This window comes from Acomys russatus, chromosome 1 (assembly GCF_903995435.1).
Source record: "Acomys russatus chromosome 1, mAcoRus1.1, whole genome shotgun sequence".
NCBI classification, from domain to species: Eukaryota; Metazoa; Chordata; class Mammalia; order Rodentia; family Muridae; genus Acomys; species Acomys russatus.
In genome coordinates, this window is record NC_067137.1 from 119,584,375 (window position 1) to 119,607,984 (window position 23,610).

General features: G+C 48.2%; 1 protein-coding gene across 1 annotated transcript; it reads left to right on the forward strand.

Annotated features, from left to right (window-relative positions):
- Nucleotides 1-4: 4 nt before the first annotated feature.
- Nucleotides 5-22,933, forward strand: LOC127194502 (cytochrome c oxidase assembly factor 8). The gene is made up of 5 exons (XM_051151920.1): nt 5-232; nt 8,761-8,958; nt 11,430-11,493; nt 19,527-19,617; nt 22,769-22,933. The coding sequence occupies exons 1-5, from the start codon at nt 110-112 to the stop codon at nt 22,872-22,874; spliced, it is 582 nt and encodes a 193-aa protein (XP_051007877.1). The 5' UTR covers nt 5-109; the 3' UTR covers nt 22,875-22,933.
- Nucleotides 22,934-23,610: the final 677 nt, after the last annotated feature.

Here is a 23,610-nt window from a genome sequence, read left to right on the forward strand (position 1 = left end):
ACGGTCGGCCTCGCCGGGCGTCGCCTCGGACTTTACGGCGCTGCCGTAAAGCCGACCTCTCCACTGTCGCGATGCTGCCGCGTGTCGCGAAATCTAGTGCGCGCGGACCATGGCGGCTCTGCGGCCCGGAAGCAGAGCCCTTCGCCAGCCTCTCTGCCGCTCCTTCGCCGGCGGCGTCGGTCGGCTGGCCGGTGAGCGCGCTACGGAGCGCAGGGATGCTGCGTCCAGCCCGGTAAGCGGGACGCCGCCGGGGACGCTGGCAGGGAGGGAGGCCGCCAAGCACACTCCACGACGACTGCGTCTACCCGGCCGGCCGATCGTTGTGGCGGGTCCGCTTCGGAACGTGCGAATCTTGCCTGTTCCGGAAGTTAATTCCTGTTTGTATTTACACAACTCTTGAAGTGTGTGTTTTCTGATTTTCGCTTCGTTCAGAAGATTAGTGTTCGTCTTAAAGCGCTGGCTGACTTTATCTTCCTACTTTTAATATGCACGTAGAGTCAAAGATCCACAGTGCATGTCTGTAGCGAGAAAGGAGGCAGGAAAGTTTTGTTGTTTTTTAATCAATTGTACTATTTTGCGAGAGGATGTTTTGTTTAAGGGAGGCTTAGGTTTTGAGTCTGTCAGATGAAAATGCTGACTGGGGCTGCAGATAAAACATTAGACAGTTACTACTAACACTTCGTTTGCCACCAGGCTAGTGATAGAGACCGTAGAGCTTGGTCTAAGCAATAATTATGGAAGGACAAAAAGAGATAATTAAGAATTGCAAAATGCGCCTGCTGTGTAAAATTTTCATTTCTGCTATGCCGTGTCTAGCATGTTTTTTTTTTTTTTTTTTTTTTTATAACTACGGCTTTGAAGTTGTGTCTTGTCTACAGTTAAGATTTGTTGCCTAGGACCCTGGCCTCTGCCTCAGTTCCCTGGCACAAGAAACAAAAAAGCCTTCACTTCTCTAGAAAGTAGAGTTTGCCAGGCGACGGTGGTGGCCCCGGCACACGCCACTAATATCAGCACTCAGGAGGCAGAGGCAGCTGGGTCTCTGTGAGTCTAAGGCCAGCCTGGTTTACAGCACGATTTCTAGGATAGCCAAGGCTAAGCAAAGAGAAACCCTGTCTGGGGAGAAACATAGGTAGACAGACAGACAGACAGACAAAACAAAACAGGTGTCTGAAGATGCTTTGGGAGGGAAAAATGTAACTCAGCCAAGAGCTTTTCTCATGATGAGAGTTTTCCCTGACGCCACACGCCTGGTTTATAGAATTTTTATCATTGTGTGTGGTAGGCATGCTGTTCACCCGAGAGGACAGCTTTCTGGAGACCTTTCTGTCCATCCTCAGGAGGTTCCAGGGGTAGAACTCAGACTTTCATAGGAAAGCTTTTACCCTCTTAGCTACCTTGCCTGACCTTCCCCAGCCGATCTGGTGAACTAATGCTGGAAAAAAGACTGACAAGGAACAGTCTTTGAAGTTTTGCTGAAGGCCTGGTGGTACTTGTAGAAAAGCAAGTTCAGCGGCACTGGGGTTACAAAGTGAGACCCTGTCTCAAAGCGAAACAGACAAAAAGTAAGTCTTACTCTGGGCCTGGGTCCTCAGTGTAACACTTTGGCCCTTTGTAGTCCAGGGGCAAGCCTGTGCTCCCCACTTCTTGGAAGGAGCAGTGGGGACAACTGTGCTGAGGGAACTGCTACCAGCCAGAACTTGCCCAATTCTATACTGACTACTGCTATGTGTTTTAGGATCTAAATGTCCCATTATAAATATTGGGCAGCACAAAAGAAAACAGTTTTGCCTCAGGACTGTTTCCTATGCACTGCTACCTTTCTTGTTTCCTGAGTAATCAAATGATTATAAGACAGATTGTTGCCTTGCAAAGACACTTTGTAAATCACAAGTCTTAAAAGTAGCATTGCAGCTGGGCATGGTGTGTGTTGGGGGGTGGTGGGGTGGGGAGCTTTAACCTCAGCCCTCCAAGGCAGAGGCAGGTGGATCTCTGAGTTTGAGACCAGCATGGTCTTTGCTACACAGAGAAATCCTACCTTAAAAAAACCAACTAACCTGGCTGGAGAGATGGGTCAGTGGTTAAGAGCACTGCCTGCTCTTCCAAAGGACCAAGGTTCAATTCCCAGCACCCACATGGCAGCTCATAACTGTCTGTAACTCCAGTTACTCTGATACCTTCATACTAATGCACATAAAATGAAATTAAATAAGTTTTTTTTCGAGACAGGGTTTCTCTGTGTAGCCTTGGCCATCCTGGACTCACTTTGTAGACCAGGCTGGCCTCGAACTCACAGCGATCCGCCTGCCTCTGCCTCCCTGAGTGCTGGGATTAAAGGCGTGCGCCACCACGCCCGGCAATAAGTTATTAAAAAGAAAAAAAAAAAAAAAAGAAAAGCCAACTTAGCCCACCAAATAAATAACATTGCAAACATTTCCTTCAATAAAATAAATCTAATACTAGCTTACTCGGCATTCTTTCTTTCTTGCTTGCTTTTTTTCTTTTTGTTTTTGTTTGTTTGTTTTGAGATAGTGTTTCTTTGTGTAGCTTTGGCTGTCCTGGACTCACATTGTAGACCAAGTTGGCCTCAAACTCACAGAAATTCACCTGCCTCTACCTCCCAAGTGCATGTGCCACCACTCCCAGCCTGCATTTTTTTTAAAAGCTGTCTTGTCTTGGTTTAAGGAGACCCACTGGAGTCCCTATATGACTTCATTATTGTCATTATATTTTATTTTTGTCTTTGACACCGTCTTGTGTATCCAAGTTAGCCTCAGACTTTCTGTGTGGCCAGGGATAACCTTGAATCCTCTTGTCTGTCCCCATCTTCCACCACGAGGCTAGGTTTATGCAGCCAGGATTGAAACGCATCCACCTGCCTCTACACCCCCCACCCCCACCCCCGAGTGCTGGGTGACGGGAGTGCGCCACCACGCCTGGCTGTGAGGGTTTTTATTATATATACATACATACGCACGCGCGCGTACACACACACATATATAATCTCCAGGCCGTGAACCTACCTTTTAAGAAAGGTCTTTAGGGGGCTGGAGAGATGACTCTGAGGTTAAGAGCACTGCCTGCTCTTCCAGAGGTCCTGAGTTCAATTCCCAGCACTCACGTGGTGGTTCACAGTCATCTATAATGTGATCTGATGCCCTCTTCTGGCCTGCAGGTGTACATGCAGACAGAGCACTATACGTAATAAGGGTCTTTATTGTTACACAAAGGCACTTTACTTTCAGCAGGTCGGTTTCTGCATGCCAGGCCTCCGATAGGATCCAGGAGTGTCTGAAGTCTCAGCCAGGCTTCCTGGTTTGCCAGGTGTGTCTAGGTTACGCAAAGGCTCTGTGAATCCTTCAGGAAAACAACTTCATAAACCTCAGATAACAATCACTAGTTACAAAAGGCTACTTCAAAGCCTAGGTGCCCTCACTGGGAATTCATGCCAGATAAAATGGCTCTGCTAAAACTCTCCTACACTCAGACACCCCTGTCTCTGCCTCCCAGGTGCTGGGAATAAAGTCATGTGACATCACTGCCTGGCAAAATTTTACTAACTTAAAAGTTACTTTTTGAGAAAGGATTTTCTCCAAAATCATGTAGCCCAGGGTAGCCTCGAATTCAGTGTAGCCGAGGATAGCTTTGAACGCTCATTCTTCCACTTTAGGTTCCCAAGTGATAGGATTGTGGGCATGAGGCAGCAGATCTGGCTTATTTAAACATTTTTGAGGAATGCCACAGTAGTAATGACATGCCATGTCAGGAGACATGGTTCCAGTAGTAAGCAGCAGGCCTGTTCAGTGTACAATTATTCAGGTTTTCTGTTTGTTAATGATGAGGATGCAAATGCTGTTTCTTCTTCTTCTTCTTCTTCTTCTTCTTCTTCTTCTTCTTCTTCTTCTTCTTCTTCTTCTTCTCTTTTCTTTTCTTTTTTCCTCCCCTGAGAGACAGGGTTTCTCTGTGTAGCATTGGCAGTCTTGGACTTACTTTGAAGACCAGGCTGGCCTAGAACTCACATGGATCCGCCTGCCTCTGCCTCCCGAGTGCTGGGGTTAAGGGCGTGCGCCACCACGCCCAGCGGGATGTAAATGATGTAAATGTATTTCATTAAACTTTTACTCCTTGGGCTGGAGAGAAGGCTTGGTGATTAAGAGCACTAGCAGCTCTTCTAGAAGACCCAAGTTCAATTCCCAGCACCCATGTGGGAGCTGACACCATCTATAACTCCAGTTCCAGAAGGCCCAGCACATTCTTCTTAGCCTCTGCAGGCACTGTATGCATGTGATGCACAGATATACACATAGGGAAAACACCTATACACATAAAATAAAAATCTCTTTTTAAAAAACCTCATATCAGGCTGGAGAGATGACTCAGAGGTTAAGAGCATTGTCTGTTCTTCCAAAGGTTGAGTTCAATTCCAGCAACCACATGGTGACTGACTCACAACCATTTGAAATGGAATCTGATTCCCTCTTCTGGTGTCCATGAAAACAGAGAACTGATATACATGAAATAATTTTTTTTGGTCTTTATTTTTTTTAAAAAGACTTATTCGGCCTGTGTGCTAGGTGAGTTCGTTTAGAATGAGATTGCTGGTATCCAATGGCAGTGGAAGCCTGGGTGTCTTACAGCTCCTTGGATGCTTGTAACTGCTGGAAGGCGGTGAGGCACAGCCATCAGCACCCAGCTTGTGGTGGCGATGGAGCAGTTTTCAGTGACTACCAAGGCAGCCTCGCCTTGCCATCAGTGCCTGACCATCAGCAGTCAAGCCCCCAGAATAGATGATGAGGCTCAGGCAGCCGTGGCAGAGGCATGGCTTGAGTATATGAGAGCAAGCCAACCTTCCTTTTTGTAAATCAGGGATTTATAAACTTTGGGCAGTGGGGAGGGATTTGAGAGCTAATGTGTCAGCTTCGCTGGGGCCTGGGTGCTAGGATACTTGATTTATATGCAGTGGTGCCGTACCTCATTACGTGCACTAGCACAGGGTCCTATCACAAGAAGGGGAACACAGTACTTGATTAGCCTGTGGGTGGGGGAAGAACTTCCTGGTATGATTAAAGGTCATTTGCTGGAGGAGGATCTCCACAGGATAGGGTGGGGTGTTTCTGGGAATCTCCAGGTGTTTGCTGAACAGGTGAAGAGAGAACCCCACTGAGAAAGGGAGTCTGTTGTACTAGACCAGCTCTCTTGGCTATTCGGAAATGCCAGACCTTAAAAAGAGGGTTCCACACAGTGTCCTGTGAGGCCTGTGCAGCCCCATTTCTGAAAAGGAAACAACATTTTTAAGGGGAAATGGCCTGAGCATGAACTCCAGTTACAAAAAGCCCACAAGCACATGCTTCTGATGTTTACCATCACCCCTAGCAACGGACAGCCAATCAGGGTCAGCCAGGACCCCTGGCCTGAGGAAGATAAGGTTGCCTAGCTACTGCTTTGAAAAGCCCCTAACTCCTGATCAAAGTCACAGAGCCTTCTTGGGTACTGCCCAATCTTGTAACCACAGCAGAAACTCCCCTTTCTGGCCTTTAAAAGAAGCCTGCAGGTTCCCTTGGGGCGGAGAGGGGGGAGGAGAGAAGAGTCATCATTTTGCTTGAGTGGTTGACTCCAGCATGCTGGAATAAAGACTCTTGGCTTTTACATAGGATTTGAGATTCCTAATGGCTTTTGGGATCCTTGAGCTCTGGGCATAACAGCCTAACCTTTTTTTTTTTTTTTTTTTTTTTTTTTTTTTAAGATTTATTTATTTATTATGCACACAGGGCTCTGTCTGCATGTACACCTGCACACCAGAAGAGGGCATTAGATTACATTACAGATGGTTGTAAGCTATGATACAGTTGCTGGGAATTGAACTCAGGACCTTTAGAAGAGCGGTCAGTGCTCTTAACCTCTGAGCCATCTCTCCAGCCCATGAGTGTTTTTTTGGTTTTGTTTTGGTTTTTCAAGACAGGGTTTCTCTGTGTATCCCTGGCTGTCCTGGACTCACTGTGTAGACCTCGAACTCACAACAATCCACCTGCCTCTGTCTCCCAAGTGCTGGCATTAAAGGTGTGTGCCACCACACCTGGCCCATGAGTGCTTTTTTAAGAGGTGTTGAGAGTTGGGGAAAGCCACCAATAAGATCCTTAGACAGTGTGCTGGATAGTTCTCTGTGAACTTGACAGAGGCTAAAGTCATCTGAGAGGAGAGAACCTCAGTTAAGAAAATTACTCCAGAGCTGGGCCCACCTGTTAACCCAGACTGGGGAGGCAGAGGCAGGTGGATCTCTGTGAGTTCAAGGACAGCCTAGTCTACAAAGAGAGTCCAGGATAGCCAGACCAAAAAAAAAAAAAAGAAAGAAAGAAAGAAAAGAAGAAAAAGAAAAGGCCTCCGTAAGATATGATTGTATGCAAGCCACATTTCCTTAGTGATTGATGTGGGACAGACTTGTGCTCCTGGAGGCTTTCGTTTGTCTGGTTTGGTTTGGTTTTTTTGTTTGTTTTGTTTTTGGGGGAGGGGGCAGTATTTCAAGACAGGGTTTCTCTGTCCCTGGCTGTCCTGGAACTGACTTTGTAGACCAGGCTGGCCTTGAACCCACGGAGATCCACCTTCCTCTGCCTCCCGAGTGCTGGGATTAAAGGCGTGCGCCACCAAGCCAGGCTAGTAGTCCTGGATTCTGTAAGAACACAGGCTGAGTAGGATAAGCCTCGTGGGACTACGGACTCTACATCAGCTCCAGGTTTTGTGTGAGTCCAAATCTCACTGCTCCCCCCCCCCCCCAACACAGAGTTTCTCTGTGTTAGGCTTGGCTGTCCTGGACTCGCTTTGTATGTAGACCAGGGTGGCCCCCTGAGTCCTTGGATTGTAGGTGTGTGCCACCAATGCCAGCTGATCATGCTCTTTTATCACAGAAATAGTCACCCTGACTAAGGCAGCACTTGAGTGCCCCCGGCTAAGCAGGCCTTGGATCTGGAGGTGGTAGGAAAGACAAAGACAATAAAGCAGGGAATATGGAGGAGTCCAGGGAGGAAACCCCTACTTTGAGCAGTTCTGAATGCTCGTCTTTGCAGTTGACATTCAAGATACCAGATTCCTGGTTTGGTTTGGTTTGGTTTTGGTTTTCGAGACAGGGTTTCTCTGTGTAGCCTTGGCTGTCCTGGACTCACTTTGTAGACCAGGCTGGCCTCGAACTCACAGTGATCGAACTCACAGTGATCCACCAGCCTCTGCATCCCATGCAGAGATGTGTGCCACCACACCCGGCTTGGTTTTTTTCCTTAATTATTTATTGTTATTTTATATGCATTGGTGTTTTGCCTTCGTGTTTGTCTGTGTGGGGGTGTCAGATCTTAGAGTTACAGACAGTTGTGAACCACAGTCCTCTGGAAGAGCAGTCAGTGCTGGTAGCCCATCTCATCAGCCCCAAGACAAGAGATTCAGCGACTTGCTGTTTCTAATAGTAATCCTTTCCATGCCTGGTGGGACATGGTCTTTGTGTTGCATGAGTTTGCCTTGCTGGTTTATGTGCTGCCTTTGTGCAGGAGGGGCCTGAGGCTCCTAACTCTCAGGTCTCTGAGCGCTCATCTCAGAGGAGCTGTGTAAAGCAAGAAGCCTCTGCAAGTGTGCACTCTCCCTCTTGTCCTTAACCGTGGCTTTGAGCTGCACAGAACTGCCTGGAAGGAGGGACTGTCGGGCTGGCTGCCTCTTGGACATGTTGGCTTCTTGTCTGACTCTCAGCAGGCTCCGTGGCCCGCAGGAGCCTCCCTTCCCACGCACAGCCCTTCTGTCCACGCTTCAGGGAGCCCAGCACTATGTTCTTACTTAAGAACTTAAATTACAGTAATTACACTACAAAGGGAGGCTTTTTTTACAAAAGGTTTTTTTCCCCTCCCCCAAGCTTTCTTTCCTAATAGCAGCTGCTTGGTGAACAAAAATACAAGTATTTTCATGTAGGGAAAGTAGACAAATTACCTCATCACATTCAAAGAAAAGTATCTCTCAAGGTATTATGAAAAACCAAACGAGCAGAACATTTGTCTGTGGGTTCACAGTGGAGGCAGGTGACCTGCCACCAGGAGATCCGCATGGAGAAGCCACTGCTCTCCTGGACACTCTGTGGCTCACTGTGTTGGACATGGCAGCTTTATTAATTTTTGAGACAGGTTCACACATCCTTAGCTGGCCTGGAACTATGTAGATTGGGCTGGCCTGGAATTCCTCTAGCCTCTGCCTTCTAAGTACTGTCAGTAAGGGTGCACGTGGGTGGGAATTCTAACATTTCCTGCTGTGGACAGGACCTGTAAGAAGATGAGGGCTAGGCATGGCAGCACACGCCTTCAATCCCAGGGAGGCAGAAGCAGGCGGATCCCTGGGAGCTCCGGGCCATTCTGGTCTGCAAAGGAGTCCAGGGCAGCTAGGCCTACCAGGCCTGAGGTCTCTTCTGTCAGGGTGTAGAGCTATTGTGGCAACACTTGGTGAACAGTGTAGTAATGTTAATATTTAAGCCAGGTGATAGTGTCTGCCTGTAATACCAGTGCTTGGGAGGCTGAGGAAAAAGGACTGTGAGCCCGGCCCAGGCCATTCATTAGTAGTTCATGTCTGAACAACCAAAAGGAAAAACAACAAAATTAGTATTATAGCTCTTTCAGTTTGGAAAAGGATGATGAGGTGGATACATTGTAGTCTTTCGGCAGAGTAAGCGGATGAGGACCTTGTTAGTTTTATAGCACCAGCGTCTGGTTTGGTTGCTTGCTAATTCCCTTCATTTCATTAAAGGTCTCAAGATTCTGCCCTCCGGCACAGTCCTGCTGTGATTGGATAGGACCCCCAGATAAATACTCGAACCTTCGACCTGTTCATTTTCACATCCCTGAAAACGAGTCCCCCTTGGAACAAAGGCTCAGAGAACTGAGACAAGAAACACAAGAATGGAACCAGCAGTTCTGGGCCAACCAGAATTTGTCTTTTAATAAGGTGAGTGTGAGATTCAGGTCAGCGAGGAAAGAGGACTGTTCACTCAGCCACTTGGGGGCACTAAATCTTTAGAATTTACATTGTAGCCTTTCTGTTTGGGGTTTGTGTGAGTGCACAGAACATTCTGTCTCTTCTTAAATGGTGTCTTAGCAGCCAAGTGTAGTGATATGCATTCCTTCAATCCCAGCACTTGGGCTTTAAAGGCAGGAGGGTCTCTAGTTCAAGGCCAGTCTTCAAGGCTGGAGAGCTCCAGACTAGCCAGAGATACATAGTGATATCCTGTCCAAAAAAAAGCCTTTAGGAGATTAAAAAGACTGTTTTAAAGGTGCGTGTAACTGTGTAGAAGACACCTTGGCCAGTCATAAGTCACAGAGTTTGAGGCTTCCTGGGAAGAGAGGTAGCAAGGGACCGAATGTTCCTGTTTCTGAGAAGTCTCTGCCATCGATTGTTACTTATGAGAGTTCAAGATTTATTTATTTATTTATTTATTATTTATTTTTTATTATTTTGGTTTTTCAAGACAGGGTTTCACTGTGTAACCCTGGCTGTCCTGGACTCTTAACTCACAGCAATCTGCCTGCCTCTGCCTGGGATTAAAGGCGTGTGCCACCACGCCCAGCCAAGTTTAAGATTTTTAACAGTTTACTCATAAACTGCAGAGAAACAAGTATAAATATCCTAATGAATAAGAAAATTTCAATGTTAATCTTAGCTCTTGGGAGGCAGAGGCAGGTGGATCACTGTGAGTTTGAGGCCAGCCTGGTCTACAAAGCAAATCCAGAACAGCCAAGGCTACACAGAGAGACCCTCTCTCAAAAAACCCACAAAAAAAAAAAAAAAAGAAAAAGAAAGAAAGAAAGAAAAAGAAAATATCAATGGAATCTTTGTTGTATTTTGTGAATTTATAAACAGACCATCTTCCAGAATCCATTGAACATCTTGTTTTTAAGTTCTGTTTCAAGCCAGGCATGGTGACCCACACTTGTTATCCCAGCGCTCTGGGTCAGGAGTTAAAGGCCAGTGTCTACTATATAGCATGTTTATGTCCTTCCTAGACTACATGAAAAAGTCCTATATCATGATAAAACTTGAGATGGTTTCAAACCAGCTCTGATGGCAGCTGGAGAGATGGCTAAATGGTTAGAGCACTGGCTGATCTTCAAGAAGACCAGTCTCAGTTCCCAGCATGCACATGGCAGCTCACAAGTGTCTAACTCTTGTCCCAGGGGGTCTGATGCCTTCTTATGGCCTCCTCAGGCCCTGTGCATGCATGTAGTACACAAACATGCAGGCTCATACGTACACAAATTTTGTATTTGTTTTTCAAGACGGGGTTTCTCTGTGTATCCTGGCTTCCTGGAAAAGTAAATCTTTTTTTAAAAAACAGGCTTTACAGTGTGGTATTTCTCACCAGGCAGTGGTGGCGCACACCTGTAATCCCAGCACTCAGGAGGCAGAGGCAGGTGGATCTCTACGAGTTTGAGGCCAGCTTGTTCTACAAAGCCAGTCCAGGACAGCCAGGATATCACAGAGAAACCCTGTTTCCAAAAACCAACCAACCAAACAAAAATATACAATGTGGTATTTCTCAGGAAATGTGCCCCAAGTTTCTCAGCATTGTGCTCTAGCCAAGAGTAGTAGCAAGCCAGAGAGCGAGTCTCTCTCCTCTTGTTTAGTGCTGGGGATTAAACCGAGGGCTCCACTAGGCAGGCGCTCTGCTCCTGAGCTGCAGTTCCAGCCCTTTTTAATTTTTATCTTGAGATGAAGTTCTGTTAAGTTGCCCATTGTTAGCATACTGCCTCCAGTCTGCCTAGCAACCGATAACGTCATTAGCTGCCAGTCACTAGGTGTGCCAGCTGCCCAGGATATAAAAAGGGCAAACTTGCCCAGGTGTGGTAGCACACACCTTTAATCCCAGCATTTGGGAGGCAGAGGCAGGAAGATCACTGTGAGTTTGAGGCCAGCCTGGTCTACAAAGTGAGTCCAGGACAGCCAAGGATACATAAGAAACCTTGTCTCAAAAAACCAAAAAAAGAAAGGACAAACTCATCCTGTGTCTCTCTTACCCCTCTCTTGCTCTTCCTCTTGCTGTCTGTCTGTCTGTCTGTCTGTCTCTCTCTCTCTCTCTCTCTCTCTCCCTGGGGTGCCCCTTCCCCTGACTCTCCCACACTCACATAACACATTTCACCATATCGTTTCTTGTCTGGCATTTTTAATCATTACACCCATGGTGCTTCAAACTCTTATAACTCCTGCCCCACCTCTCCTAGCTAAGAACACAGTTGTTTGGGTTTTAATATTTTTAAAATTAATTTTGTTTTTTTTGAGACAGGGTCTCATGTAGCCCAGGGTGGGCTCAAACTTACAGTTGAGCATGACCTTGACCTCCTGATCCTCCTGTCTCCACCTCTGTCGGGAGTATGGGCTGTACTAAACACCTGGCTAAGAGAGTTCTGATGGTCATCTTTCAGGAAAAAGAAGAATTCATTTACTCAAGACTGCAAGCTAAAGGCTCAGGCCTGCGGACCAAGTCAGGTTAGTGCGCGTGCGCCCCGTCGGTGTTGTAGAGTTAAGGGGAAGCACAGGGCAGGCCGCCTCTGTCCATCAGTACTGTGTCCCTCCTGTGTCCCTCACTGCGAGACTGCTCTTCCTAAGGTATGTGTGCTCAGGCTCCCACAGACTCCGGCTCCTTCCCATCGCTCCTTTCTTCAGGTGATGTCGAAGTCTCTCAGAGGTTACATCTTCCTTCCTTTGATTTTCCTTTTTTGTGTTGTGCTGGGTATAGAATCCAGAGCTTTGAGCATTCTGAGTAAACACGGAGCCATTGGGCTGCTCAGCCCTGTCCTTCTGATGAGTGACTTCCCCTGAGGCCAGGGACCTCTGTAATCTCCCAGCGCTCCATCTTCTCACCTCTTCCTCCTGATTCCCGAGTTAGTTGTCAAGTCAGAAAGCAGGAGCCGTGTGGTAGCTTCTCCTAGACCAACGCTTGGCTTCCCTGCCCTGTAGTCGTTGTTGAAGCTCGGGCCCTTGTCGCTTCTCTGTCCACTGCAGCAACTTCGTGGGTTTTCCCAGCTTCTGACCTTTTTGTTTTTTGTTTTCGTTTCTTGGATCTCTGTGCAGCCCCAGCTGTCTCATAACTATGTAGATCAGGCTAGCCTTGAACTCACAGAGATCGGCCTGCTACTGGGATTAAAGTCAGGTGCCACCACAGCCAGCCCTCACCAGCTTCTGATCTTTAGGAAGGAAGCTAGCATCGTCTTTTCTGTAAGGGCCTTTGTGGTTATCTGGGTACCCGTGGTTACCATCCAGCCTGCTGTGAAGCATGCACGTGTGGGTTCTAAGAAAATCTAATTTACTTTTGTTTTGTTTTGTTTTTTGAGACAGGGTTTCTCTGTGTATCCTTGGTTGTCTTAGACTCACTTTGTAGACCAGGCTGGCCTTGAATTCACAGGGATCCGCCTGCCTCTGCCTCCCGAGTGTTGTGATTAAAGGTGTGCACCACCACTGCCCGGCAAAAACCTAATTTACAAAAAGTTGATTTGACATCTAAATGTCCTGTCAGCCCTGCCTAAACTCATTCTTTGTACCGTAGCTACACAATTCTGCCTCAAGTGTACGCCAATCAGGTGCTCTGTCTAAAGGCTTTTCTTGTTGTTGAGACTGTCTCACTGTGTAGCCCTGGCTGTCCTGGAACTCACTCTGTAGACCAGGCTGCTCTCAAACTCAGATGTGGGGCTGGAGAGATGGCTCAGACTGGCTGCTCTTCCAAAGGTCCCGAGTTTAATTCCCAGCAACCACAAGGTGGCTCACAACCGTCTATAGTGAGATCTCCTGCCTTCCTGTGGGTGGATATGCAGGCAGAGCACTGTATAAATAAATCTTAAAAAAAAAAAAAAAAGGATGACATTGTTTGGTAAGCGGATGCCTACTGCCAAAATAGACAGCCTAGACCTGTTAACCCCTCGAGCTGAGTCTGTCCCTGGGTTAACGTGCCCTCACTGCTAACCCCAGCCTGTCCTGGTTTCCTGTAGAGGAAAGGCTGAGGGGTGCTAATCTGGATGCCCCACTTGTACTGCTTTGTGCAGACACCAGCAGCAGATGAGGGTGCTGCATCCTGTCACTTAGTGTGGGGATGAGCGGTGGGTCAGCTGACCCTGACTGAGGGCCAGGCACTTTGCTGAGTCCTTCGTGTATGTCAGTCACAAAGACCAAACACTGTCAGAACAACCTGAGGCTTAACTGGGGGTGAGTGTACCAACCCAAGACCACACACTTAACCTTTGAGCTATCTCTCTAGCGCAGTAAGTTACTTTTGATGCAAAAGAAAAAAAAATTTTTTTTGGGTTTTCGAGACAGGGTTTCTCTGTGTAGCCTTGGCCATCCTGGACTCACTTTGTAGACCAGGCCGGCCTCGAACTCACAGAGATCCGCCTGCCTCTGCCTCCCAAGTGCTGGAATTAAAGGCGTGCGCCACCACGCCCAGCTCAAGAAAATATTTTTATCTATTTCTCTCACAATGCCATTCCAAATAATTTTTTTAATGATCAGATATCAGTTGCTGATAGACTTCAGAGTTAAATCCAGAGCAGTGCATGATGGTGCACACTCTTAGTCCCTGCACTGGGGAGGCAGAGGCAGTTGAATCTCTGTGTGTTCAAGGACAACCTGGTCTACAAATAGTTTCAGGACAGCCAGGACTACACAGAGAAACCCTGTTCTCAAAAAAACAAATGTCAATAACAAAAAATTCATGGGCTAGAGAGATGGTTAAGAGTACTGGCTGTTCTTTCAGAGGACCAAGGTTCAATTCCCAGCACCCACATGGCAACTTACACCTGACTATTACTCCAATTCCAGGGTTTCTGACACCCTCGCCGCACAGACACACTTGCAGGCAAAACACCAATGAACATAAAATAAAAATAAATTATATATATATATATATTTTATTTTTTTTTTTTAAAGACCCAGTTTTGTAAGTGGATGGGACCTAGGTCCATAGTCCTCTTTGAAAGCACATGTGCTGTGACCAAGAGGCCTCCTATTAGTTTCCACATCCTAAAGATTATGCTACCTTCATCTTTAGGATACAGGAGACACCAGCAGCTTGGGAACTGAAAGCCTCTAGCGGCAGGACTTCAGGGGGAGCTGGCAGTTGCAGGAGATGTAGAGGTCCTGGGGCATGGGGAGCAGGGCCCGGCAGTGGTTGTCCTGACAGTGGGACCAGAGCCTTGCTAGGACTTCGTCCTTTGTTCTAAAATCCTCTCCTGTGCCATCTTGCCCTTCTCTTGCTTTGCGTAATCTGGCGCTTCTCCTCCCTGTTTCTCTCTCTGTCCAGTGATGCCAGCTTCCAGCCATGCTGGGCCCAGCATCAGCAGACAGAGATGGGGCTGTGCTGAAAAAGCCTGGCGGCTGCCATGGCAACGCAAGATGAAGGAGGCCCAGAGGGACGGCCAGACAAAGGGGTCAGTGTCCAAGAAACACACACAGTTCATCATGGATAGCAGATGGGTGGGGTTTGTAGCCAAGGTGACATGGACCATCTGTACTTTTAAACAGGCACCAACAAATCTGCCTTAATAACAACACCTGTGGACAAATGCGGAGTGCGCGAGGAGGAAGCTTTAAACAGACAGGGCATCTCAAGCAGCAAGGTGTCAGCCTGCGCTTTCTGAATTCATAGGAAAGTTTTCATTAACACTCAGTCCAGGTGGTCTAGCTTTGGTGGCAGCCTGAAGTCCCTTTTCTAGAAGATAGCAAGCAGTGGCCATGATGTCTTTATGTGGTGACCAGCGAGTTCAGCAACTTTTCCTTCCAGGCTTTTTTTATAATTGCAAGGTGGGGATGTCTAGATGCCCAGCTATTGCAGCCGGCCACCAGCTAGCTGAATGTTGTGCACGTTCTGCGGCACTGCGGGAAGTTCACTGACTGCCTTCAAGTGCAGAAAGCCTTGGTGCCAGGAGGGGGTTGTTCTCTTTCTGTGACTGCACAAGTGCTTGTGCTCCAGAAGAGAGGGCGCCGTGGAGACAGATCGTGTTCTCAGACTGCACTTGTGAGACACCCACGAGTTTCCAGTGATGATGTAATAAATCGAGTTTTCCCTCTCCGTCCCTCCAGTGAGTCTCCCCTCCTCCTTCCTTCCTGTTCCCTGCTCTTCTTTTTACCCCCCTCCTGGCTCCAGTTTGCTTTATGTTCAATAATGAGAGTCAGAGATGGTGAGTGGAGCAGGAATGACTGAGTCCTGCTGTCTGACCACTGGCTTGAGGGTGTTGTGGCGTGGGGGCCCTAGGCCTGCCTGAGAGCTCTTTGGGGAGGCATCAGGTGTGGGCAGCTCTGCCTGCCTCCGCCCTGCGCTTCTCTTCCCTGTGTGCTGCAGCAGTGACATCCTGCCTGGGCCCTCCACCTCTCCCATTGTTGCCAAGAGAAGCCTGTGTGAGCTGCTGTGTCGAGCGCTTGTTAGATGACGAAATAGCTGTAGGGAGGATGCAGTTCAAGTCTCCATGGCCTGTCCCTCCAGTGAGGCGGCCTGTGCTGCTGTTGCCAGGGCAACCGGTTTCCTGTGTTGACGGTCCCTCCCTTGTTATGAAAGGCCCAGAGATGATGCTGGAGAAGAGGGAACTCCCTTCTCTAAGGGTCGGTGAGGGTTGCCGCCCTGAAAGCTTCTCTGCACTGGGCTCCGTCCTGGGGCCCTCCAGTCTGATCCTGGTTTCCCCCACCAGCCTGTGTCTGTCCTTTGAGACCTTCCCCAGGGCCTTTGGTGTGCCTTACCTCTCAGGTGGTCGGTGCTTCCCACTTCACCTGAGTAGCATCTTCACAGGGGCATCCACTGGCCACTGGGATGGGGCAGGAGGAGCATAACTGTGGTCCTGCCCTTTGGGGACTGAAAAGCCAATGGGGTAGGGTTGGCATACAGGTGGGTTCGCCTGCACTTCTAGCACGTGGTCACTTGGAGGAAACTAGCACAGAATCAGGGAGGTGAGTGTGTGTGTCAGTGTATGTCTCCTCAGAAGAGTCCTCTAGGTGGAGGGAACAGCAGGAAGACCGAGTCAGAGACTAACACATGTGGATGAAGTGCTGTGTGTGGTCAGCACAGTGCACAACAGTGCAGAACTCCAGCCGGTGCCCCCAGTACTCAGGGAGGCAAAGGCAGCCAGATCTCTTGAGTTCTAGCCTGGTCTGCAAAGCTAGTTTAGGACAGCCAGGGCTACACAGAGAAACCCTTTCTTAAAAAACCAAACAAAAAGAACTAAACAGTGCTGAGCTCCTAACAAGGGCTTGGTTCTTCCACATGCTCTGTACATTAGCAGGCATGCATAGCACACATGTCATTGTCTGCATCATGGAGTAAACTGAGGCACAGAAGGTGGCAGATCACCTACACCCACCTAATAAGAGGCGGGCTGAGGTTGAACACAGAAGTGCAGCTGTAGAGTTGAACCAGTCTCCCACTCAGTCTTGAGTCATCCTCAGCATCGGGCTGTCCAGGCACAGGGGTAGGAGGCTGGGGGGAAAGGGGGGCTACTTGTTTTATGTACATTGATATTTTGACTGCATGTATATCTGTGCAAGTGTCGAATCTCCTGGAACAGGAGTCACAGACAATTGTGAGCTGCCATGGGGGTGCTGGGAATTGAACCAGAGTCCTCTGGAAGGCCAGTCAGTGCTCTTACCCACTGAGCCCCACTCCAGCCCCAGCTGTGCGCATCTCTGTCAGTGTCCTGTGGGCGTGTGCTGGCTTGATGCCTCTTCCCTCTTTTCTGTCCCCACCTGTACTGTCTAAGGCACTGTCTGCTGCAAGCAGGTCTGCAGGAGGGACTAGCATTGCAGCCCTCCCTGAAGGAGAAGAGTGGCTTTGTGTGATGCATGCCCCGTGCAGTTCAGGAGGTGGTGGTGGCAGCCCCTCAGCTTCAACGTCAGCGGGCCCCCATCCGTTGTTGACTCTCTGCTTCCACGGACTCACACTCCCTTCCCCTGTCAGGGTACCTGAGAATGGCCTCTGGGCCAGCAGCCGCCCAGGGCTGTTTGAGTTGTCATGAGTAGATTAGCCCTGAAAATGGCTACTACCCACCAGACAAAGCATCAGAGAGGGTCACCTGTCCTAGTGCACTGTCCCCAATGCCTCAGCGTGTGCTTGCTGTCTCAGAGTACACACCACCTTCCCCAAGGATGGGTTGATTGTTGCTGACATGATTAAGTTTATCTCTGTGCCAAAGGTCTGTCCGTCTGTGACAGTGCTGCATGGCTCCATAGCAAGTTTTGAAATTGAGAAATGTGAGCCTTTTCACTTTGTTCTTTTGTTTGTTTTAGTTTTTGAGACAGGGTCTTTCTGTGTAGCCTGGCCTAGCCTGGACTTACTTTGTAGACCAGGTTGTCCTTGAATTCATGGAACTCACTGTCTCTGCCTCCTGAGTGACGGCTAACTTTGTCCTGCCCTCTCACCCACATTGTTTTGACTTTCCATTTGAATTATAAGATTTTGTTAGTATTTACAGAGTAAACAAAAAGCCCCATCAAGGAAGAGGGAAAGCCAGTTGTGGCTTTGATGAGGATTATGTTGAATCTGCTAGTTGGAGAGCAGTGCCTGTGGTTTTTGTTTTGTTTTGTTTTTTGTTTTTGTTTTTGTTTGTTTTTGTTTGTTTTTTGGTTTTTCCAGACAGGGTTTCTCTGTGTAGCCTTGGCCATCCTGGACTCACTTTGTAGACCAGGCTGGCCTCGAACTCACAGCGATCCGCCTGCCTCTGCCTCCCGAGTGCTGGGATTAAAGGCGTGCGCCACCACGCCCAGCTCCTTTGTTTTGTTTTGAGAAAGGGTTTCTCCGTGTCGCTCCAGCTGTCCTGGAACTTCCTCTGTAAACCAGACTGGTGTGAACTCAGCTACCCTTCTGCCTCTGTCTCCTGCGTGCAGGAGGCGTGCACCACCACACCCAGCGACAACTGGTGTTTATGTGTTGATCTTCTATAAGTTTGTTGAATGTATTAACTTTTGTTTTGTTTTGTGTTTTTTGTTTTTCGACACAAGGTTTCTCTGTGTAAGGCTGTCCTGGAACTCTCTTTGTAGACCAGTCTGGCCTCGAACTCAAATTGATCAGCCTGTCTCTGCCTCCGAGTACTGGGATTAGACATGTGCCACCACACCTGGCTGAATGTATTAACTTTTTACATGCAGATATGTGTATAAGTATTTTGCCAGCCCGTATATATCTGCATTATATGCATGCCTGATGACCTCAGAGACCAGGAAAGCCCTTCAGATTTCCTGGAATTGGAGCTATAGACAGTTGTGAGCCTCCATTTGAATCTGGCTCCTCTGTGGGTTTTTTTGTTTGTTTTTGTTTTGTTTGGTTTGGTTGATTGGTTTTTGGTGTTTCGAGACAGGGTTTCTTTGTGTAGCCTTGGCTGTCCTGGACTGGCTTTGTAGACCAGGCTGGGCTCAAACTCACAGTGATCCACCTGCCTCTACCTCCCGAGTGCTGGGATTAAAGGCGTGCGCCACCACACCTGGCGCTTTTGGGTTTATTTTGTTTTTTTTTTTTTTAACCTGGGTCCTCTGCAAGAGCAGCAAGCACTCTTAACTGCTAAGCCACCTGTACACAAACCTACAAACACACACACACATAATTAAAATAAAATAGAATCTTTAGCCAGGCATGGTGGCGCATGCCATTGGTCCTAGCACTTGGGAGGCAGAGGCAGTTTGATCTGTGTGAGTTTGAGGCCAGCCTGGTCTATAGCATGAGTTCAAGGATAGAAGGGCTACACAGAGAGAAACTCTGTCTTCCCCCTCCAAAGGAATCTTTAAAATCTTTTATTTATTTATTTATTTACTTGTGGGGTGGGAGTGGTGTTCTTAACATAATCTCACTAGTTTGATTTTACCAATAAAGACTTGGGAACCAGGTGCTGGGGTGAAAGCCTGCTGCTCAGAGGCGTAGAGGAAGCACCCAGCTGACCTTCTTCCTCAGCCCACATCCCAAAAGGGAACAGCAGCTGTCTTTCCCGTGCCATCTCCAAAGATCCCTCGAACTGAATGTCCCTCCCTTCCGCTTCCTGTGCGTCTCTATGCATCCCCTGACTCCCTCTTACTCCCTATGGTTTTTTTCTCTTTACTCACTGTCAGTTGGTTGCTTGTTCCATCTCTTGGCCTAGGGTTAACTTTATTTAATCCTATTTACAATATTAAAGCAGAGAGCTCTTGGATTAAAGGTGTGTGCTAGGGCTGAGCCACACCACAACTAGATACAAGTTTTTCCAATAAATAACACACTCTCAGGGTTGACAGTATGATTAAATATCCTGCACCAGGGTGGTTCACATGCCTTGGCATGCGTGTGGAGGTCAGGCGACGGTTAATGGGAGTTGATTTTCTCCTTTGACCTTCTGGGTCCAGGGATTCAACTCAGGTCTTCAGACTTGGCACCAAGTGCCTTTACCCACTGAGCCATAGTATAGGCCCCTGGGTTTTGGATATTTTAAGACAGGATCTCCTATAACCACAGTTCTGGGGTTATGAGTGTGCGTCACCACAGCCAGCTTCTCTTGTGTCGCATTTAAGTTGTAATTTACTTCTAGGTCAGAGAGCAACACTGGATGCAGAGGAGATGGCTGACTTTTATAAGGAGTTTCTGAATAAGAATTTTCAGAAGCACATGTGCTATAACCGGTAAGTGTTCACGTCTTCCCTCTAGTTCACCTAGCACATCCATAGCAGGGTATTTCTTACCTTAATTTAACAGCTGTGCTGTTTTCAGTGGAAGTGGAAGTTATGTGGTTTTGTGGTTTCACTTTTTGCAGTTTTAACTAAACTTGTCAGCCTCACTGTGTGCACAGTACCCACAGTGCCTCAGTGCGTGCACAGTACCCACAGTACCTCTGTGTGTGCACAGTACCCACAGTGCCTCTGGGCCTTAGATCAGTGAGTAGGCCCTGAAGGACGTTCCTTAAGTGTCTTTCGTGGAAGTATAGGGTCAATTGAGATGTTGTCTGGGTGGGAACAAGGAAGTCAGTGGAGATCAAGGGCCACAGGACAGCTATAGAGGGTCCAGCAAGGAATCTGCAACCCAAGGTGAGTCAGTCAGCCCCCCAAAACAATCCACACAGAGGGTTACAAGATGTCACTGTACACACATGTCTGTTAGTACTCAGAAAGCGCCTGGGTCTGTTCTGGTTTCCTAAGGCTACACATGGGAAAGATTCCCTGCCCCGTGCCAGCAGCAATGAAAGGTAACCACATTTTAACACATTTAAAGGACTCTCATGGAGCTGGACTTTTGGCTACTTTATTGAATTCTTTTGTCCCTTCTCTTCCCCCAACATGAGAGAGGAAAGGGGCTCCAGCAGACTACTTCCTGCTGGTTAGGGGCTTGGAGTTTCTTGGGGTGAGTTTGATCTTCATCATCAGGGTATCTCCAGCTAGCAGCCAGCAAACAGCAGCAGGGGAGCAGCAGCTGCCGCAGGCCCTCTCAGGGCTCTCATATTTATACCCTCTGAAGAGTTCCCAGAATTCCAGATAATAACTATCTGGAGCTGGCAAAATCGTACCCGTGCCAGAGCACAGACAAATCATAGTCAGCTGCTGTGGTCAGTCAGAAGCAGCCCATATCCCACACCTGGGATTAAAACAAAAACATATTTACATAACATTTCTATGTTTGTAAAGAACCCAAAATTCGCCAGGTGTGATTTCATACTACACACTCAGGCTGGTCAGTGGTGACGCACACTTTTAATCTCATCACTCAGGAAGCAGAGGCAGGTGGATCTCTGTGACTCTGAAGCCAGCCTGATCCACAGATCAAGTTCCAGAACAGTCAGGACTATACAGATAAATAAACCCTGTCTAAAACAAACAAAGGAACACCTAGAAATAGGATGAGCGGGGCCGGGCGTGGTGGCGCACCCCTTTAATCCCAGCACTCAGGAGGCAGAGGCAGATGGATCACTGCAAGTTCGAGGCCAGCCTGTTCTACAAAGAGAGTCCAGGACAGCCAAAGCTACACAGGGAAACCCTGTCTCAAAAAAAGTAAGAAAGGAAGAGGACAAAGTGATTGTTTCCCTAATGGCAGATAGCTCTAGACACTTGTCATCCCTGGCTGCTGAAACTACCTGGCAAAGAAAACTGTGGGATTTGAATGACGACAGGTCAGGATGGCACGCCCTGTGCATGTCCTCACCATATGCAGTGGGGCAACCCAGAACCCAGTGTGCTGCAGGAGGAAGTACAGCCCACGCCTGCACGGTGTGCTCATGAGAGGTGTGGTTATACTGTGGTCGGGCTTCTGAATCCAAGTATCAGTTCATAGGCAAAAGGCAAAGGGGTGTGCATATGTGGGGTGGCTGCCGAAGACATTGTCAGCCCAGCCCAGAGTATTGGGAGCTCTGCACAGTGTCCAGGCCTGAGCTCTGTGGACAGGTGTCTAAGGCAGATGGGATGGTTGTGTCTACGAGTTAGCTGATCATCCTATTAGTGGTCTTTTTTTTTTTTTTTTCTTGTTTTATTTGTTCACTTATTTTTGAAACAAGGTCTCATATATAGGCCTGGCTGCCTTGAAACTTGCTATGTAGACCACTCCTCTGTTCCAGGAATGCTAGAATTAACAAGCAGATGTCACCATGTTTGGCTCTTTTTTGTTACTGTTGTTATTTAGTTGGTTGGTTTGTTTTTGTTTTGAGACAGGGTTTCTCTGTGTAGGCCTGCTTACTTCCATTTCCCAAGAGCTGACTGAGATTAAATCTGAGGTTTTTTTAAAAAAGAGTTTTGGGTTTTGTTGTATCTGGTAAAACAATTAAGATGCAACTTGAGATTTGCTTTAAAATACAGCAGTGACAGGGCGAGGTGTGGCCAGAGTGGCAAGACCGCAGAGATCATGGGTGATCCTGGAGCCTGGATGAGGGCAGTGGAGCACAGAGCTGCAGGTTAGTCCTGGAACGCAGGCTCAGTGTGGCGTGTGTTCCTGACCTAGTTAGTCACTCAGCCACATGAGCTTGTGGACAGAGCACAGCTGCCCCCTACAGGCTCTGTGTGTACGCTGCTCTCAGGAGGCCGCTTCAGCACAGGAAGGGAGGCCTGGCTGGCTTTCTGCCCAAACGAGCAGATCAGATCATCTGCGTGGCAAGAGCAGTGTGGCGCTCCTTGGCCTGAGACATGGAGTCGCCCTGGCTCTCCACAGCCTTTCCTGTTTTCTTAGGGTACTGCTGTCGGCGGAGCGACATTCATGTAGATGGAGCTGGTTTGTGCTGTCCTAGCAGAAGTGGCTCAGGGCCTGGAATGCTGGTGCTTTGTTGGCGGCTTTGAGGTAGCAGGGGCTTGTACCCAGGGTCTGAGATGCACCCTGCCTCCATGCAGTAAGCTCTCCAGAGCTGCCACCAGTGGGTGGGCTTCCATGAGTGACTTAGAGGTAGCAGCTGTGTATTTTCTTTGAACAAATTCCAGCAGGGTGTGTATGAGAGGATCCTGCCACTCAGGAGAAGGATTCAGAGCCTCGTGACTAATCAGCTCCTGCTGTGAAGCATTTGGGCTGTGTGCTGCCATACAGATCAGACCAAGGCAGGCGTCTCCCCACCCTACCTCCCCAGGCCCCTGGAAAGCCTGAGTCTTCATCACTGCCTGACTAGGGTTCTGAAGGGTCTTAGGAAGCCTTTAGTAAAGGCCACAGGAAGGTTGGAGCCTTCTGTACATGGGGAAATAGCTCTCTCTCTGTCTGTGTGTATGGCCAGCTGGGTGGAGGTAGTGAGTCAGGTGCCCACACCTCCCTGGAGCTGCTGTTGGTCAGGCCCTGTCCCTGCTGTTGACCAAAGTGTCTTTTTCTCTGTAGAGACTGGTACAAGCGTAATTTTGCCATCACTTTCTTCATGGGGAAAGTGGCCCTGGAAAGGATGTGGAGCAAGCTGAGGCAGAGACAAAAGAAGACAGGCAGTTAGGAGCCCTGCAGGACGTGGCCCACCAGCACCCAGATCCATCTGTGAGGGCTCTGGAAATTGTGAGTCCCTTGGCCTGTGTTCAGAGCTTGCCTGACTGCATCCCCAGCTGGCGGCTTCTCATCAATACACTGTATATTTAATGTCTGTGTCTTGAATTATACCAATTCAGAATACAACAATGTAAAAATGTGAATAAAGTTTGACTACAAGAATTTAACCCAGTGCATGTTGGGAGTGAACCTTCACCTGGCTGTGGTGGTGGTGTGGGGATCCTGACTATGGTAAAGTCAAACACAGCAGGTGTGGGGCTGGAGAGATGGCTCAGCGGTTAAGAGCACTGACTGTTCTTCCAAAGTCCTGAGTTCAATTCCCAGCATCACATGGTGGCTCACAACCATCTATAGTGAGATCTTGTGCCCTCTTCTGGCATGCAGGTGTACATGCAGGCAGAGCACTGTATACATAATAAATAAATCTTTAAAAACACACACCCCACACACAGAGCAGGCGCAGCATCAGTGTGTGAAAGACAGATCAGTGGAGTGATGTCATCATTTTACAGTGCGTCAACCCTCTCAGCTGCCAAAGGCACCACATAGCAGCCATCACCACCATGGTTAAAGGTGCTAGGAGTGGTGGCGCCCACCTTTAATCCCAGCACTCAGGAGACAGAGGGAGGCGGATCTCAGTGAGTTCGAAGCCAACTTGGTCTACAAAGCGAATCCAGTAAGGCAAT

Coding starts and splice junctions, on each gene's coding strand:
- LOC127194502 (XM_051151920.1), top strand. CDS start 110: ATGGCGGCTCTGCGGCCCGGAAGCAGAGCCCTTCGCCAGCCTCTCTGC. Junction 8,959..11,429: donor AGAATTTGTCTTTTAATAAG/GTGAGTGTGAGA, acceptor GTCATCTTTCAG/GAAAAAGAAGAATTCATTTA. Junction 11,494..19,526: donor AGGCCTGCGGACCAAGTCAG/GTTAGTGCGCGT, acceptor ATTTACTTCTAG/GTCAGAGAGCAACACTGGAT.